Genomic DNA, 18,548 nt, shown 5'->3' with positions numbered 1-18,548 from the left:
CACGGCTCAGAATAAAAGGGAGAGAAAGTAGAAAGGAAAGAAAGAAAGAGAGAAAGAGGGAAGGAGGGAGGGAGGGAGGGAGGAAGAGAAAGAAAGGGGATAAAATAAGATAAAATAAATGAAAGCTATTAAAATAAAAAACAATTATTAAGAAAAAAATTTTTAAGTAAAAAACAAACCAAAAACGGACAGACAGAACCCTAGGACAAATGGTGAAGGCAAAGCTATACAGACAAAATCTCACACAGAAGCATACACATACACACTCACAAAAGAGTATAAGGGGAAAAAATAATATATCTTGCTCTCAAAGTCCACCTGCTCAATTTCGGATGATTCGTTGTCTATTCAGGTATTCCACCGATGCAGGGTGCGTCAATTTGACTGTGGGGATTTAATCCGCTGCTCCTGAGGCTGCTGGGAGAAATTTCCCTTTCTCTTCTTTGTTTGCACAGCTCCCGGGGCTCAGCTTTGGATTTGGCCCCGCTTCTGCGTGTAGGTCGCCAGAGGGCGTCTGTTCTTTGCTCAGAAGGGACGGGGTTAAAGGAGCCGCTGATTCAGGGGCTCTGGCTCACAGAGGCAGAGGGGGAGGGAAGGGCACGGAATGAGCGGCGAGCCTGCGGCAGCAGAGGCCAACGTGATGTTGCACCAGCCTGAAGCACGCCGTGCCTTCTCCCAGGGAAGTTGTCCCTGGATCACGGGACCCTGGCATTGGCGGGCTGCACAGGCTCCGGGAGGGGAGGTGTGGACAGTGACCTGTGCTCGCACACAGGTTTCTTGGTGGCCGCAGTAGCGGCCTTAGCGTCTCATGCCCGTCTCTGGGGTCCGCACTGATAGCCGCGGCTCCCGCCCATCTCTGGACCTCCTTTAAGCAGTGCTCTTAATCCCCTTTCCTCGCGCCTCAGGAAACAAAGAGGGAAGAAGAAGTCTCTTGCCTCTTCGGCAGCTCCAGACTTTTTCCCGGACTCCCTCCCGGCTAGCCGTGGCGCACTAACCCCTTCAGGCTGTGTTCACGCCGCCAGTCCTCTCCCTGCGATCCGACTGAAGCCAGAGCCTCAGCTCCCAGCCCCCGTCCACCCCAGCGGGTGAGCAGACAAGCCTCTCGGGCTGGTGAGTGCCGGTGGGCACCGATCCTCTGTGCGGGAATCTCCCCGCTTTGCCCTCCGCACCCCTGTTGCTGTGCTCTCCTCCGCAGCTCCAAAGCCTCCCCACTCCGCCACCTGCAGTCTCCGTCTGTGAAGGGACTTCTAGTGTGTGGAAACCTTTCCTCCTTCACCGCTCCCTCCCACTGGTGCAGGTTCCGTCCCTATCTTTTTGTCTCTGTTTATTCTTTTTTCTTTTGCCCTACCCAGGTATGTGGCGAGTTTCTTGCCTTTTGGGAGGTCTGAGGTCTTCTGCCAGCTTTCAGTGGGTGTTCTGTAGGAGTTTCCACGTGAAGATGTATTTCTGATGTATCTGTGGGGAGGAAGGTGATCTCCGCGTCTTACTCTTCCGCCATCGTCCTCCTCTCCCATATACCTTTTTGAATTATAGTTTTTTCTGGTTATATGCCCAGGAATGGGATTGCTGGATCATAGGGTAATTCTATTTTTAGTTTCCTAGGGAACTGCCCTATTGTTTTCCCAGTGGTTGCACCAACTTATGTTCCTACCAACAGTGTAGGAGGGTCCCCTTTTCTCCACATCCTCTTCAGCATTTGTTATTTATAGACTTTTTTAATAATGGCCGTTCTGACCAGTATAAGGTGGTACCACATTGTAGTTTTGATTTGCATTTCTCTAATAATTAATGACATTGAGCATCTTTTTATGTGCCTATTGGCTGTTTGTATTTCTTCTTTGTAGAAATGTCTATGTAGGTCTTCTCCTCATTTTTCGTTTGGGTTGTTTGGTTTTTTGTTATTGAGTTGTATAAGCTGCTTCTATATTAAGCTCTTGTCAGTTGCATCATTTGCAAATATTTTCTCCCATTCTGTAGGTTATCTTTTCATTTTGTTTATGGTTTCCTTTGCTGTGCAAAAGCTTATAAGTTTGACTGGGTCCCATTTGTTTCTTTTTATTTCTATTGCCTTTGGAGACTGACCTAAGAAAACATTGGTATGATTTATGTCAGAGAATGTTTTGCCTATGTTCTCTTCTAGGAGTTTTATGGCGTCATGTCTTATGTCTAAGTCTTTAAGCCATTTTGAGTTTATTTTTGTGTATGGTGAGAGGGTGTTTCCTAACTCCATTGATTTACATGCAGCTCTCCAACTTTCCCAACACCACTTGCTGAAGAGACTGTCTTTTTTCCATTGTACTTTCTTGCCTCCTTCGTCGAAGATTAACTGACCATAGGTTTGTGGGTTTATTTCTGGGTCCTCCATTCCCTTCCATTGGTCCATATGTCTGTTTTTGTGCCAATACCACACTGTTTTGATTACTGTAGTTTTGTGGTATTGTCTGAAGTTTGGGAGGATTATGCATCCTGCTTTGTTCTTTTTCTTCAGGGATGCTTTGGCAATTCATTCTGTGTCTTTTATGGTTCCATATGAATTTTAGGATTATTTATTCTACTTCTGTGAAAAATATCATGGATAATTTGGTAGGGATCAGATTATATTTTTAGTTGCTTTGGGTAGTATGGCCATTTTAACATTATTAATTCTTCCAATCCAAGAGCATGGGATATCTTTCCATTTCTTTGAATCATTTTCAATTTCCTTATTAATATTTTATAGTTCTCAGTGTATAAATCTTTCACCTCCTTCGTCAGGTTTATTCCTAAGTATTTTATTTTGGGGGGTGCTATTTTAAAGGTATTGTTTTTTGACATTCTCTTTCTGATATTTCATTGTTGGTATAAAGAAATGCAACTGATTTCTGTATGTTAATCTTGTATCCTGCTACCCTGCTGAATTTGTTTATCAGTTCTAGTAGTTTTTGTGTGGAGTCTTTAAGGTTTTCTGTATATAGTATCATATCATCTGCTATGATGACAATTTTACTTCTTCCCTTCCAATTTGGATACATTTTACTTCTTTTTCTTATCTGATTGCTGTGGCTAGGACTTCCAATACTGTGTTGAATAGAAGAGGTGACAGTGAGCATCCTTGACTTGTTCCAGATTTTAGCGGGAAGGCTTTCAGCTTTTCATCATTGAATATTATATTGGCTGTAGGTTTGTCATAAATAGTTTTTATTATATTGAGATACATTCTCTCTATACCCACTTTCATAAGAGTTTTTATCATGAATGGATGTTGAATTTTGTCAAATGGTTTTTCTGCATCTGTTGAGATGATCATGTGGTTTTTGTCTTTTCTTTTTGTGTGGTGTATCACTTCAATTGATCTGGATATGTTGAACCATCCTTGTGACCTTGGGAAGAATCCCACTTGGTCATGGTGAATGATACTTTTTATGTGTTGTTGGATTCAGTTTGCTAATATCTGTTGAGAATTTTTGCATCTATATTCATCAAATATATTGTCCTATAATTTTCTTTTTCAGTGGTATCCTTGTCTGGTTTTAGTATCAGGGTCATGTGGCTTCATAGAATGTTTTTGAGAGTGTTCCCTCCTCTTCAGTTTTTTGTAAGAGCTTGAAAAGGATCGGTATATGTTCTTCTTTGTATGTTTGGTAGAATTCACCTGTGAAGCCATCTGGTCCTGGATTTCTTTTGTTCATAGGGAGTTTTTTAATTACAGATTCTGTTTCACTTCTAGTGAGCAGTCTGTTCAAATTATCTCTTTCCTTTTGATTCAGTTTTAGTGAGCTGTATGTTTCTGGAAACTTGTCCATCTCTTCTAGGTTGTCGAATTTGTTGGAAAATAATTTTCCATACTATTTCCTTATGGTTTTTTTGTATCTCTGTGGTATCAGTTGCTATGTCTCCTTTTTCATTTCTTATTTTGTTTATTTGGGTTCTCTCACTTTTCTTCTTGGTGAGCCTGGCCAGAGGTTTGTCAATCTTGTTTATCTTTTCAAAGAACCAGCTCTTGGTTTTATTGATTTTTTTTTTGCTTGTTTTTTAATCTCTACTTTATTTATTTCCTCTCTGACCTTTATTATCTCCTTCCTCTGCTGACTCCAGGTTTTATTTGTTCTTCTTTTTCTAATTCTTTTAGGTGGTGGGTTAGGTTGTTTATGTGAGATTTTTCTTGTTTCTTAAATAAGACCTGTATCGCTATGAACTTCACTCTAAGAACTGCTTCTGCTGGATCCCATATATTTTCTTTGGTTGTGTTTTCATTGTCATTTGCCTCAAGATATTTTTTAATTTCTTCTTTGATTTCATCATTGACCCATTTGTTTTTTAGTAACATGTTATTTATCTCCATGTAATTGTTTTTTCTTGTTTCTTTTTCTGTGGATGATTTCCAGTTTCATGTTGTTGTGGTCAAAAATGATGCCTGAGATAATTTCTATACTCTTAAATTTGTTGAGGCTTGTTTGGTGCCATAGTATGTGGTCAATCCTAGAGAATGTTCCATGTGCACGTGAAAAGAACGTGTATTCTGCTTTTTTTGGATGTAATGTCCTGAAAAATATCAATAAGTCTAACTGTTCTATTGTTTCATTTACGATCTCTGTTGCCTTATTGATTCTCTGTCTAGATCTGTCCATTGATGTGAGTGGGGTGTTAAAGTCTCCAACTATTATTGTATTCCTGTCAATTTCTTCCTTTATGTCTGTTAGTATTTGTTTTATGTATTTGGTTGCTCCTGTATTAGGTGCATATATGTTGATGAGTGTAAAATCCTCTTCTTGTATTGATCCTTTTATCATTATATAGTGTCCTTCTTTATCTTTCTTTATGGCCTTTGTTTTAAAGTTATTTTGTCTGATATGAGTATTGCAACCCCTGCTTTCTTGTCATTTCTGTTTGTGTGAAATACCTTTTTCCATTCCCTCACTTTTAATCTATGTGTGTCCTTTACCCTAAAGTGGGTCTCTTGTAGGCAGCGTATTATAAGCTGTTGTTTTTTTATACAATCTGCCACTCTGTGTGTTTTGATTGGAGCATTTAATCCATTGACATTTAAGGTAATTACTGATAGATATGTATTTATTGCCATTTTAAACCTTGTTTTCCCATTGATTTTATATTTCTTCTTTGTCCTTTTTGTTTTTCCTTTTGTGGTTTGATGATTTTCTTTTGTATTATAATTATACTCTCTTCTTTGGGGTTTTTGTGAATCTGCTGTATGTTTTTGATATGTGGTTACCCTGTTTTTCAAGTATGTTAACCCCTTCCTGTATCTACTTGCCTTAGACTGGTGGTCATATAGGCTCAAACACATTCTAGGGGGAAAAAAATCTACATTTTCTTGCTCCCCCACATTTTATGATTTTGATGGCCTCTTTTACATCTTCATGTTCATCCTTTTGCTGTTAATTGTGGTTATTTTCACTTTCACAGAAATTTTTTGATTTTTTTCTTAATCTGTGTACTGGCTTATTTAAGTGATTTACTTTCCAATTGTGATTTTCTCTTTCCTATAGATTCTTCTTTTCTATTTAGAGAAGACCTTTCAATATTTCCTTTAGGGTAAGTTTAATATTGCTGTATTGTTTTAGTTTTTGCTTCTCTGAGAAATTCTTTATCTCTCCTTCTATTCTAAATGATAATCTTATTGGGTAGAGTATCCTAGGTTGCAGATTTTTCCCTTTCAGGACTTTGAATATTTTGCCACTCCCTTCTGGCCTGCAGCATTTCTATAGAGAAATCAGCTGATAGCTTTATGGGGGTTCCCTTGTAATTAACTCTTTGTTTTTCTCTTGCTGCCTTTAGAATCCTCTCTTTATTTATTTATTTATTTATTTTTTGCGGTACGCAGGCCTCTCACTGTTGTGGCCTCTCCCGTCGCGGAGCACAGGTTCCGGACGCGCAGGCTCAGTGGCCATGGTTCACGGACCCAGCCGCTCCGCGGCATGTGGGATTTTCCCGGACCGGGGCACAAACCCATGTCCACTGCATCGGCAGGCAGACTCTCAACCACTGCACCACCAGGGAAGCCCTCTTTATCTTTAACTTTTGCTATTTTTTATTATAATATGTCTTGGTGTACGTCTGTTTGTGTATATATTATTTGGGACACTTTGTGCTTCCTATACCTGCATATCTGTTTCCTTCTTTAGGTTTAGGAAGTTTTCAGCCATAATTTCTTCAAATACATTTTTTATACCCTTTTCTCTTTCTCCCCCTTCTGGAATCCCTATTATGTGTAGATTGGCATGCTTTATATTATCCCATAGGTCTCACATTGCTTTCTTTTTTGTTTGTTTGTTTGTTTGTTTGGCTTTCTGTCTGCTGGCCTGATTGGGTGGTTTCTGTTATTCTGTCTTCCAGGTCATTTATTTGTTCTTCTGCATTATTCATTCTACTATTCATTGCCATTAGCTCAACTTTCATCTCTGAAAATGAGTTTTCTAATTTTTCTTGATTCGTCTTTATAGTTTCTAGTTCCTTTTTACAGTATTCTGCATTTCTGTCAATAGCCTTTCTTAATTCCTTTAATATCTTCATTATCTCCTTTTTGAAATCAGTGTCTATTAGACTGAAGAAGTCTGTTTCATTATTTGTTCCTTCAGAGAAATTCTCTTGGTCTTTTAACTGGGAGTGGTTCCTCTGCTTCTTCATTTTACTTATATTTGTCTTACTCTGTGAGTTTAGGAGAAACAATTGTCTACTGTGGTCTTGGAGGACTATTTATATGTGAGGGTGCCCCTGTGTAGCTTGTGTGGGTTTAATATATTTGGCGCGAGGGCTGTTTTTAGTACGGGTGCCTGTTGCCTCTTAGGGAGTGCTGGTCATTATCCCCTTGATAGGGAGCGTACAGATGTGGCAGCTGGTTCCCAGTCCTGGGGTTCTCAACAGCAGTGGCGGCTCAGGCATGTCCCCAGAGCACATGATGGAAGTGGATGTAACGCCTAACCACTCCTGGAGTCTGCGAGGGCAGTGGCAGAGGCTCATGACCACTCCTGGTGTTCAGATGAGCAGCAATGATGGTTCACAACTGCCCTTGGAGCCTGTGCAGGCAGTGTCTTGCCCTCTGCAAGTGTGCACAAAGGGAAAAGGGCTACAATCTGGGTCCCACCTCTCCCCTTGGGCACCCCCCAAACAATGGCAACAAGCCTCTAAGGCAGCCCAGATTTCCTCTGTGTACACCCTCAGTTGCGGTCACATAGGATTCCAGCCACCCCAGGCTGTTTGCACACAGCCAACCTCAATCCTCTCCTGATTCTGATCTCTGAAGCCCGAGTTCCAGCCTCCAGCCCCTGTCTGCATAGGCGGTTGCATCTCTCAGGCTGCAGAGTGCAGGGCAGCGGCACTGACCATCTGTGTAGTTCTCCCTCTGCTCTGGCTGCCACAGACTGGCTGCCACAGACTGGCTGCTGCATTCTCCTCTGAAGCTCTGAAGCTCCCCTTCTGTCCCAACCAATCTCCCTGCCAGATGAGGGGACTTCCCAGGGTGCAGGAACCTTTCCTCTTCCACAGCTCCCTCCCAGGGATGCAGGTCCCATCCCTATTCCTTTCTTGCTTTTTTTTTTTTCTTTTCTCTTTTCCTACTGGTTACATGGAAATTATTTTGCCCTTTCAGCAGTCTGAGGTCTTCTGCTGGCATTCAGTAGATATTCTGTGAGAATCGTTCCAAATGTACATGTATTTTTGATGTATTTGTGGGAGAAGTTGAGCTTCATGTCCTACTGCTCCACCATCTTGATCCTGAATGTCTCCACTTGCATCTTGATAGCACTCCCCTGATATTCTCTCCTGGCATCTTGTTCCTTCTACCTATAGAGCATATGATACTGTGTAATTTAGTTACACATTCTCTCCCATCCCACCCTTAGATGCCCCCTCCCTTCGGCACAGAGTTTGAACACTAATAGTGAAAGCAGTAGTAATAGCTATGGGATAAGGGAATGAGATCCCTGGACAGATGTTCTGGGGATTGGAACAGAAGTTAGATCTCCTCTTGTCAGAGGATTCTCAGAGGCTTCCTGACCTGAATGGCTTGCCCTCCCAACAGTCCCTTCCACGTCTCATTACAATTTCCTCAGTGGAAGTAAATTAACTTATATTTCTTCCTCTTAGTAGGGGGGTGGGGTGCAGTGTTATGTATTAGGTAATCAACACCAGGTGCTATAGAAACCCTAAAATCTCAGCGGCATAATGCAGTAAAGACTGACTTCTCACCCTCATCAGGTCTGATAGGGTCAGGCAGCTCTCCTCAAGCAGCAACTAGGAGACTACTTTGTTCTTTGTTCTCACAAAATGCTTCGCCATACAGTCTCCATGGAAGGAAATGAGAGCGTGGATGATAACTGCATTAGTTAGGGTTCTCCAGAGTACCAGAACCAGTAGGATGGATGGATGGATGGATGGATGGATGGATGGATGATGGATGGATGGATGGATGGATGGTGGATGGATGGATGATGGATGCATGGATGGATGGTGGATGGATGATGGATGGATGGATGGATGGTGGATGGATGGATGGATGGATGATGGATGGATGGATGGATGGATGGATGGATGGATGGTGGATGGATGGATGGATGGATGATGGATGGATGGATGGATGGATGGATGGATGGTGGATGGATGGATGGATGGATGGATGGAGAGTTATTTATTTTTAGGAATTGGCTCACATGATTATAGAGGCTGAGAAGTCCCAAGATCTGCAGTCAGTAAGCAGGAGGCCTAGGAGAGCCAGTGGTGTAAGTTCTAGTCTGAAAGCCAGCAACCTCAAGACCCAGGAAGAGATGTTGTTTTGGTTCAAGTCTGAAGAGGAGAAAAGACCTATGTCCCCTCTTGAACCAGTCAGGGAAAAGAAACTCTCTCTTACTCAGACTTTTTGTCTTATTCAGGTCTTCAGTTGACTGCATGAGGCCCATGGACATTAGGGAGGGCAATCTGCTTTACTCAGTCTACTGATTCAAATGTTCATCTCATCCAGAAACAGTCTCATAGATACACCAGAATAATGTTTAACCAACTCTCTGTGCACCCCATGGCCCAGTCAAGTTGATACATAAAATTAACCATCGTAATGACTGCTTGTGTAGCCAGGCATGTTCAGATTCTTTTGGTCAGAACCAGTCATATCACTGCATCCTGGCTTCAAGAGGGGCTTAGAAATAGTCTTAATGAGTGCTCAGAGATTGGAAAATGAACCAGCATCTGCGAACACATAGCATGGCACCCTCGTGCTGGTTAGATAAAAGCTGTCTGCTCTCCACCAACAGCTTGTCCAGGAGATGCTAGATCCAGTCTTTGACATCTGTATGAAGTTTTGCAAATTCCGAGTAACTAGTATACAATTACCTAAGACAATACATTCTTTTCCCTACAGTCACCAAAAGACAACTTTGGTTAAAATACTTTCCTTTTGCAAATATCTTGAGCAGAGGTGCTTCCATCCCCTTTGGGAGCCAACTTGGCAGGGTGTGGGAAATATATAGACTGGCTGGCCTGGCCGAGGCTCCCCCAGGCCACAAAGACCAGCTAGGGAGGCACCATGGAGGCCACGCACCCTGCTAACCAGGAGGCCCTGGGCTTTAAACCTTGGCGCTGACCCCATGCTTCCAGTGATGCGTCTGCTGCCTGCCACACCCGTGGCACCCCAGGGCACCCTGAGACAGTGGTGTCACAGTCTCTGGGCGCTTAGCTCACCTCTAACCTCCCCTCATCTGCCCACAGTAGTCACAGTGTGGTTTAGTTTTCCCAAAACCAAAAGGGTTCATTGGCCAGAGGAGGCAAAACAGAGCCCTAGAGCTCAGAGGATGCCCAGCTGACCTGCCCCGCCCAGGCCTCTCCTGCAAACAAAGAGAAGGCTGCACCAGACCGGGGCTCTTTGGGAGCAGGACATGGGTCTACCTTCTGCATCCACCCCTGCAGGGCCCACCACTGGGCAAACAGGGAACTCTACCAAAAGAGGGCGGTCAGACTCTGCAGTAGCCAAGGGCTCTGCACCAGGGTCTGTGGACAGGCTCAGGGGCCTGCTTTCCCTCCATATGACACTTGTCCCCTTGCTGGGCTAGGAGTAGCAGGTTAGCAGGCTCTGGGCCTGTTCTGCTTGGTAGCATATACCCACGTATCCTGGCAAGTGCTCAGTATATAACTGTTGAATGAACACTGCCCTAATCACTCACTTGCTTAAAACTACTTATTAAGCCTTTTTGTGTGCTAGGAATTGTATTAGGTGCTGGGATACAAAAGAAATAAAAGACATATGGTCTCTGTCTTCATGCAGCTTATAAGGGTGTCTGTTTACCTCAGAGAGTAGAACTTAATAACTGAACTGCAGAAATGGTTGAAGCAGCCCCAAACAACATAAGTCAACTGAGAAAGGAAATTACCCCCAGATCTGGAGGTCATTTTTTTTTTTTTTTTTTTTTTTGCCACGCCACTCGGCTTGCGGGATCCTAGTTCCCCAACCCGGGATCAAACCCGGGCCCTTGGCAGTGAAAGCAGGGAGTCCTAACCACTGGACCTCCAGGGAATTCCCTGGAGGTAATTAACTAGAGTTTATTACCATCCCCAAATGAAGCAAGCAAGAGGGAATATGACAGGGGCACAAAAATTAAATCTGATCATGCCTAAAAAAACAGGAAATTTTGGATGAGTACAAGTCTGGCTGGTCCAGAGCCACCTGCCCAGGCCGGACACACCCCGGTGTTCCAAGCATGCGTGTCAAGATGAAAGGCCCCAAGACCACCTGTTCCCAGCCTCCCACCCACACAGTCTCAGCAGATGTTTGAAGGGAGCCCAGAGAGGCAGGCTCTGGTGGAGGGGAACAGGGGAGGCACGAAGTACCGCCATCACCTCCTCATGGGGCGAGCTAAAGCAGCCCCACCCTGTAAATGACAAGGGAAGCCATCAGGCCCAGGGGATGTTAGATGTTGCCTGTCCCCTACTTGGTCAGGTGACCTTAGCCATGCACACTCTACCCTGGTTTCTGTTCCACTCACCAATTTCACAGTGTGGCCCTGGTCACAGGAACAAGACCAGATTAATAGAGTCTGTCACACAGGGCCACATCCCCTTTGGCAACTCCCAGGCCGCCCAGGGAGAGGGTGTTCCCCGGGTCACGGGGGGAAGCACATTACTGCGGGAGGAGAGCAGTGTGCAAAGAGGCCACCACTGCAGAGAGCTCTCTAAGCGCCTGGTCTGCGGTGTCTCTCCAGGTCTCCCTCATTTCCAGCCAGCCCCTGAGCCCAGGTTTGCCCTGAGCCTAGCTCAGTCAACACAGGGATGTGGGGGCTGGTAGACTGAGGTTTGAACAGAGTCTTTCCACCAAGAGCATCATTTGAAACCTGGCAAATGTCCAGGTAGGAATGTGTTCCATTAGTGCATTTCTAGCGTAAGAAAACTAACGCCAGGAATTGACAGGAATTTAAGAAATTTAATTTCTATTGCTGTGAAGCACCAGAAGCCTGCTTGAGAGGGTGCTGATGGGTTTATGAGTGTCTCATTGAGTTCAAGTCAGTGTGAGAAATAGCACCTGAGATTAAGGGAAAGCTGTAATAGGAACTAAAACCCAGTTCTCCCACAACTCAAGTTTTATGGCCTCCTGCTTCTAGGCAGGGTGCTTGTTCGCTTGCTCATGGTGGGCCCGTTAATCCCCCGTGCTGCCTCTTCTCTCCAAGCTCCAAGGAGCAGGGAGAGCGCATGTGTGGGGAGGAAAGTGAGGGCTGTGTCTGGAAAACCAAGGGTTTTCCCACTGTGGTTTGAAGGGCCTAGAGAGCCAGGGAGGTGTCTCCCTGGACTGGACCTGAAGCCCATCTGCCGTGTGCCAGGCACTGTACTAGATACGGGAGGGCCAAACAGCACTGCTGGGACCCCCTGCCGACGTGCAGCCTGGTGAGTGTGATCTCGGGTGGCCTTGGCCTGCGGCGGCTCAAAGCAGGATCTCAGTTCCCCGACTGGAGACTGAAGCCAGGCCGCGGCAGCGAGAGCCCCAAATCCTAGCCACTAGACCACCAGGGCCAGTGGTTAGTGACAAGGTCAGCTTTGGAGAAAGGAATTTCAACAAAGAGCTGGAAAGTAGTGAAACAAGTAAAGTGTTTATTAGGAGGAAAAAAGTATGTGTGGATAGACTCACACAGGTGGGCTCAGAGAAAGAGTTGCACCTTTGGGGTAGTTTAAATCACTTATATGGGGAAAGTTCTTCTGGTTTCCTCTGGCCAATCATCTTGCTTTGCCTGGCTCTGAGTCCATATTTGGTCTGACTCAGGGCCCTCCCCTGTGTGCGTGTGCATCTCTTAGCCAAGATGGATTCCAGCACAAGGGTTTCTGAGAAGTTGACAGAATATATTATGGTCTGGCGCCCCCTCCCTTCTCTGATCTCTGAGGAACCTTTCTGTGCATGTGTAGTTTGAGCAATCTCCTTGACCTCAAGAATGAGAAATATGTAGTCTCTTTATTTTTCATCCAAGCAGGACTCAGCTCCTCCTTGCTCCTGCCATTATCTTTATCTTGGAGTATCTGTCCATAGGGGATAGATTCCAGCTGCTCAGCCTGGGGCCCATCTATTTCCTGCCTCAAGTGAAGCAGGAAGGTCTCTCTTGTGCTGAGCAACCCACGCTGACTTTGACATTCATGGCAATGCTACCTGAGCCTCTTCATCCCAGGAGGAATAAAGAAAAGCTGACTGATATCGGAAGGCCTAGCCCATAGGGAGGCAGATGTCCCAAGCTCTGAGGAACCGCCATTTCCCTTGCCTTCCTTGAATTGCCTACACACCAGGCAGCCTTCCAGTGCTGGTTCTTATAGTGAGGACATTGTCTCTTTGTGTCCACCTCTGCCTAGCAGTGCCAGACAAGCTCCCCACCCTGGCCCTCCCTTTCCAGGGACACCAGCCTCTTTCTACAGATTCACTGTCACCCCAGACCTGACGGGAGCCCCCAGCCCAGCCCTCTGTCACTGCCCCCACCATCCTCTGGGCACAAGGCATATCTTGTTGCTTGGTCCCCCAGAAATCTAGGAACGCTTCCCACAGAGTGGCCCATGGGACCACAGATGGTCAACACCATGGGAGCAGCAGAGCCACAGCCGAGAGCTGGAAGGATCCCTTGTCGGCCCTTCCACAGGCTGCTCCCTGGAGGGCTGCAGTGTGGCTTCTCCACCTCCCTCTCCTGTGACACTGGGCCCCACCAGAGCAGAGTCCAGGTGCAGACATATCTGAGTCCCCTGCTCTACAGACGTGCCTGGGCAGGGGTGGGGTTCAGCCCACAGTAGAAGTTCAGTCAGTGTGTTCACTGAACACGTGAGAGGGCCATCTACGCAAATCCCAGGCTGCCTGGCCCTCCTCCTGTCCCCATCACCATGGGAGGCTCAAGAGGACTGTGGGGTCCGCTCAGCTCTGCCACGCCACCACCACAAAGCCCTTCCAGATCACTCTCCAAAGAGGGGGCAGCTGGGGGGCAGACGGTGGTAACTGAAATCAGGTTTCCTTCTGACGACTCTCATTGTCTTCACAACATGGCTGCAGCCACCATCCCATCATCATCTTGCACCATGTAGAGGCTTCCAGACGGGGCTGTGAAGGAATGGAGGGGACCGAAGGGGCCCTTTCAGTGTCTCTGTGGGGGTCACAGGTTGTTCATCTGCCCAGCACACCCTTTCTGTCGTGACATCTGACCCCGCCCCCAACCACCCAGCACCCGGCCCAGAGGTGACCACATGGCCCAGGCCTGTGGGTCGATCAGCGCTGCGACTGCAGAGTACTCCATCCACCTGGCCTGGTTGATTGCTTCAGGGAAGAACGCAGGAGATGAGTCTGGGCAATTAGATTCCCCCCGTGCTTTTTGGCAGGGCTCTCAGGAAGGATCTGGGCCCTTTCTCTGGGATCCCGTGTACAGGAACAATGTGAGGGTGGGGCCGCCCCTGGACCTCTTGCAGCCACGCAGAGTGCGCCACTGTTGAGGGCCTGGATGCTTGCAGCCTCCTCCACCCCCTTAGATTTTCCAATTACAGGCATTAAGATCATCTCCGTTCTTGTTTTTCTCTTTTTTTTTTCCCTAGGCTAGTTGAGCATTTCTGAGAGTTTCTGTTACTTAAGGCTGAAACGATCATGATAAGTTCACCAGGATGATTTCTTTCAACCTTCACCCAATGTCTGTCCAAGTGTCTCCTTATGTGAAGACTTCAGAGTCCCAGAAACATCCCATGAGGTCATCCTGGAGATGGAGACCAAGAGTGTGAGAGTCTCAGAATAGACAAGTAGAAGGTGCCAAGTAGGCACAAGCTTAGATCCCAAACCACAATGGGATGGGGACCAGTGGGTACCATGTTGAGTCGCCTGGGAGGAGAAGGTGGGGCAAGGTCAGGGACTGTTCTCAGTTCACGGTGAATCTGTGGGTGATGGGGAGCCACTAGTAGCTTTGGAACAGGGCTGTGATGTATCTTGTACTCCAAGTGGTGACCAGGACACTCACGGGCAGAAGGGGTAAAGTGGAGGGGTGACCATACAGGAGGCTGTTGAGGACCTGGATGGAGAGGGATGGGAGGGTTCCGGGGGTATCAGGAGGGAAGCCCCTGTGGGCTTGGCACCTGTTCACGCTGCCACTTGAGGCGTCACTTGGACCATCATGGCAAGTGGGCAAGGAACAGAGGCAGGTGGCGTTGAGGGAAGCAGCAGCCGGGCAGCTCCTGGCAGGACCGGGGAGAGTGAGCAGGGACGTCTGCTCAGAGCCGGGCGCTCCGAGTCCTAGAGCCTGAAAGCCAGCCGGGCCCCCAGAGCCCTCCTAGCCCAATCCCTCATTATATGGATGTCTAAACTGAGGCCCAGGGACAGGAAGGGACTTGCCCGAGGCCACCCGGGTGTCACCAGCAGAGCCAGGCCTGGAGGCCAGGGTGTCCAGAGCCGTAGCCAGGCATCTGCCCAGTTCGCTCGAGCCCCAGGCTGTGATGCTGCCTCATCTTTCCCTCACTGGGAAATCACCCTGGGACATGGGGCCTGCCGGGGAAGACGTGTTGAACAGTAAATAACCAAGAGTGAGGAGCAGTTCATTTGCCATAAATACCTCCAGAATTTTAAAAGGATCTGGGGAATATTGACATGGACGAAATCTAATAAAACATTCATTTAATTAAACTTTAAATGACCCAAATATTTGCTGTTTGGTTAATATTTGTGTAGCTGACAGGAGCAGAATTATGATGGTTTTGTCAGTACTCATGCATTCTAATTTTGCATGAGTCTTTCCCGTGAAAATCACACATCTTCAGACATACAGATGTTCGAGGGTGCACTTGTGCACTCAGGAAAGATGCGGGAACCAGATCCCAGCGGCGGATGGCGAGCCACACAGGCTTCCCACTCGGGTTGGTTTGTTTGTGTGTTTTTAGCCCTGTGCTATAGTCTCCTCCAGCCATTTCTCTACAACTGTTTAAAATGGAAGACTTTGGGGCCGTGTGGAGGAAGGGGCTCCTACATTGCACGTAATCTTACATTCCCATGCTCCTAGGCTGGTAATTAAGGCCCCTGGGACCCCACCGACCACACTGCCTCCCCTCCCCACCTGCACCCACATTCTCCCTTTCCATCTCCCCATTCCCGCCACACCCCAATCTTTTAAGGCAATGGCTCTCAGGCCTCAGGTACCACAGAAGCCCCTGGATGATTGTTAAAACCTGATGCCCATCCTGCCACCAGACAGTACCAGCCTGGGCTCGAGGGGCAGGAGTCTGCGTTTTGATCAGTTGCCCCAGAGATGAGCTGCAGGTGGCGGGAGGAGCCCTACCTGGAGAAGCAGAGTTCTGGAGCCCAGGGGAGGTCCTGCTTCCTCTGAGGGCCCCTCCCTGACTTCCCAGTTGGCCTTTTACTCTCACTGGTGCTCATACATGCAAAGAAAACATAGGTTCCTTTTGTAACATAACTGACTTCACACACCCCACCCACCAGCCACTGGGAGAAAAATGTCCCTAAATGTTCAGTCCATTGTAAAGCTTAGTCCGAGCTGATCATTTTAACAGTCCACGTAAGTAATGCCCTGGCTAATAAAAATGCTTTGTGTCTCCAATTCCCAGCCCCCCAAGCTGGTTTCTGAGTGTAGAGGGAAGCGTGCGGCTGTCCACTGCCACCTCTGGTCCCCACCGCAAGGACCCCTGGTTGCGCTGTCCACAGGCACCCGCGGCAGAGGTCAGCCCTGCTGTGCTTTTGGTCTGGACACTCTCAGCCTAGTGGAGTCCAGAGTCCCCACTGGCATGATGCGCCCTTGAGGTCTGGAGGCCGTTCCGTCAGGCCCAGGTCTGAGAGTCCGATGCAGTCCTCAGGTACAGAGGCCCAGAGCACACCCTGACCCAGCCAGGAACCTCTGGGCCCCTCCATGGCGCGAGGCACCAAGGGGGCTCTGGCAGACGAGCGCAGGCCCTGGCTCTCTGCCACATCTTTGTGGTCGCCTGAGGTGGTGGGGTGCAGGCTGCTTGAGGGAGGGTTCAGCCTCCTCCTAGAGCCCCCCGTGGTTCCCCTCACCCGCACACCAACAGGCATGCTCTCTGCCCTTCCCGCTGTCTCCCTCCTTCTTCCCACACGCCTGGGACGAGGGGGGCCTTCCACACCCCCTCCCACTTCCACAGAGCACGGAGCCTTGTGGCTTTTCTGAGGAGGAAGAGTCGTCTCCTCTGCGCTTGGGCACAGTGGGAGCTAAACTATTTTAGCAAGTTCTTCTCTCCCTCTCTCTACCCCTCTGAATCTCCAAAGCCTGGCTCTTGCTACAGAGGGCTAGCGGCTTCTCTGCTGGAGCAATAAGCCTCATGACTCAGAGGTGGGAGGGCAGCAAGCAGAACATGATTTAAGAGGGAACTTGAAATGCATCACTTTAATGTTTGTAAAATATCACGCCGGTTGCGTCTGCATCAGTCACTCAGTGCTTATCTTTCCTCCCGTGGCTCCTTCAGCGGGAGTCACATTTTTCCTCTGTGTGATTGCCCCTCTCCACTGGCCTGTTGGCTCTTTTTTCCTTCTTTATTTCCATTTTCTCCATTTTTCATCAATCCATCCATCCAGCAAGCACTGATTAAGCACCTAGTGTATATCTTGTTCCTCTTCGTGGTCCCAGGGCCAGGCCGCTGAATGTTTGCAGAGGAGAAAGGGCTTTGGGGCGCAGGATCAGACCTTAGTGCACCCGCTTTCACTGCACCTGCTTTGCGGCGCATGGCACCTACAGCTGTTTTTGCTCCCCTTTCCCTCCTCCTTGCCCACACACACTGGCGAGAGGGTGTGAGCACAGGTGTGCTGCCTGGTCACAGCTCAGAAGTGTCCCGCGGAGTCACAGAGCTCAGGTCCCAACTCTGTGCCTTTCTCCACACCTGTCAGGCCCCCAGGTCCCAGCGTCTTGGCTGGCATCCCAGAGTAACACAGGCCCCCAGAGCCAGCCCCCTCCCCCCACTCATGCTGCCTCTGGCTGCCTCCCCAGGCTCCCCCAAGTAGATTTGGGGGCAGAACAGTGGAGGGGTAGTCCAGTCCGTGAGCTAGTGACGCCCCTCCAAGCCTCATCCCATTCTGGCATTTGAATACCCTGAGTTTGATTTTTTTTCTTCAATCCTGAGAATTTCACAAGGCCTGTGAGTGCAGGGAGGTATTTCAGACCCTTCCTCTCTGTCTGATGGATGCTCAGTCTTAATGCCAGTTATCAAGTGTAAAATGGCAAGAATTAATCATTTGTTCAGCCTAAAGTACACTTCAAAAAATTAAAGGCTGTGGTGCACGGCGGCTGAGCAGAAATCCAAATCCAAGTTCAGAGAATCCTTAGACAGAAACAGACCTTCAAAGGTCAGCCAGTTCATTCCCCAGACTTCAGACAGTGCAACCTTTAATTTGCCCCCAGGTAGACGAGAAACCTGTCGGCCCGGCCAGCAGACCTTGACAGCACTTGGCAAGGCCCCGACTCCAGGGGGCCTGGAGAGCACAGGGCAGGGCCAGCACACCTGGCTCCCTGGTTTCGGAGGGGCAGCCCACACTCTTAGCTTGACTCACAGATCCACAGCCCAGATGCTTCCCCCACGCTAGCTGTGGTTCCTGACCTGATTTGCCTCAAACAGCCCTTTGAGCATTTAGCGTAAGTTGTGGCCCCTCTCCCAGGAGGTGTGTCCATCTGTACATTTAGTCAGCACAGCGTGGACAATGTTCCTGCCCCCGGAATTTGCCCGAGGCCCCTGACCTGCAGTAGATCCCTGTGGCTGTATCCCTTCAGGTATAGACTCCATCCCCTGGGCCTACAGCTGACGGTTTCTCCTTTCCCTGCAGAGGTGGTACAGCTCAGCCTCGCCCCTGAGGAGAGGGTCAGTGTGGCCACAGTGACCGTGGGCCTGAGCACAGTGCTGACCTGCGCTGTCCACGGAGACCTGCGGCCGCCCATCGTCTGGAAGCGCAACGGGCTGGCCCTGAACTTCCTGGATTTGGAAGACATCAATGTAAGTCACCTGGCTCTGACTCTGAGCTCAGACGCACCTCCCAGGGAAGCCAACTGGGCAAGATGCCGAGATGCCATGTGGTAGCTGCAGGGCCAGAGGGCTTTCTTTTCACATCCCACGTTGGTGCCATTCAG

At 48.0% G+C, this 18,548-nt stretch overlaps 1 protein-coding gene across 1 annotated transcript in view; it reads left to right on the top strand.

The window, feature by feature from the left end:
* The window catches only part of FSTL4 (follistatin like 4), a 440,804-nt gene that overhangs the window by 357,664 nt on the left and 64,592 nt on the right, over positions 1-18,548 (top strand). Inside the window, exon 7 of the mRNA XM_079916826.1 lies at positions 18,248-18,414. Within this exon, the coding sequence (XP_079772952.1) occupies positions 18,248-18,414 (167 nt within the window). The remainder of the gene's footprint in view (positions 1-18,247; positions 18,415-18,548) is intronic.

Source organism: Stenella coeruleoalba (genome assembly GCF_951394435.1).
Source record: "Stenella coeruleoalba genome assembly, chromosome: 3".
Classification (NCBI taxonomy): Eukaryota; Metazoa; Chordata; class Mammalia; order Artiodactyla; family Delphinidae; genus Stenella; species Stenella coeruleoalba.
This window is presented reverse-complemented; position numbering and strand designations above follow the sequence as displayed.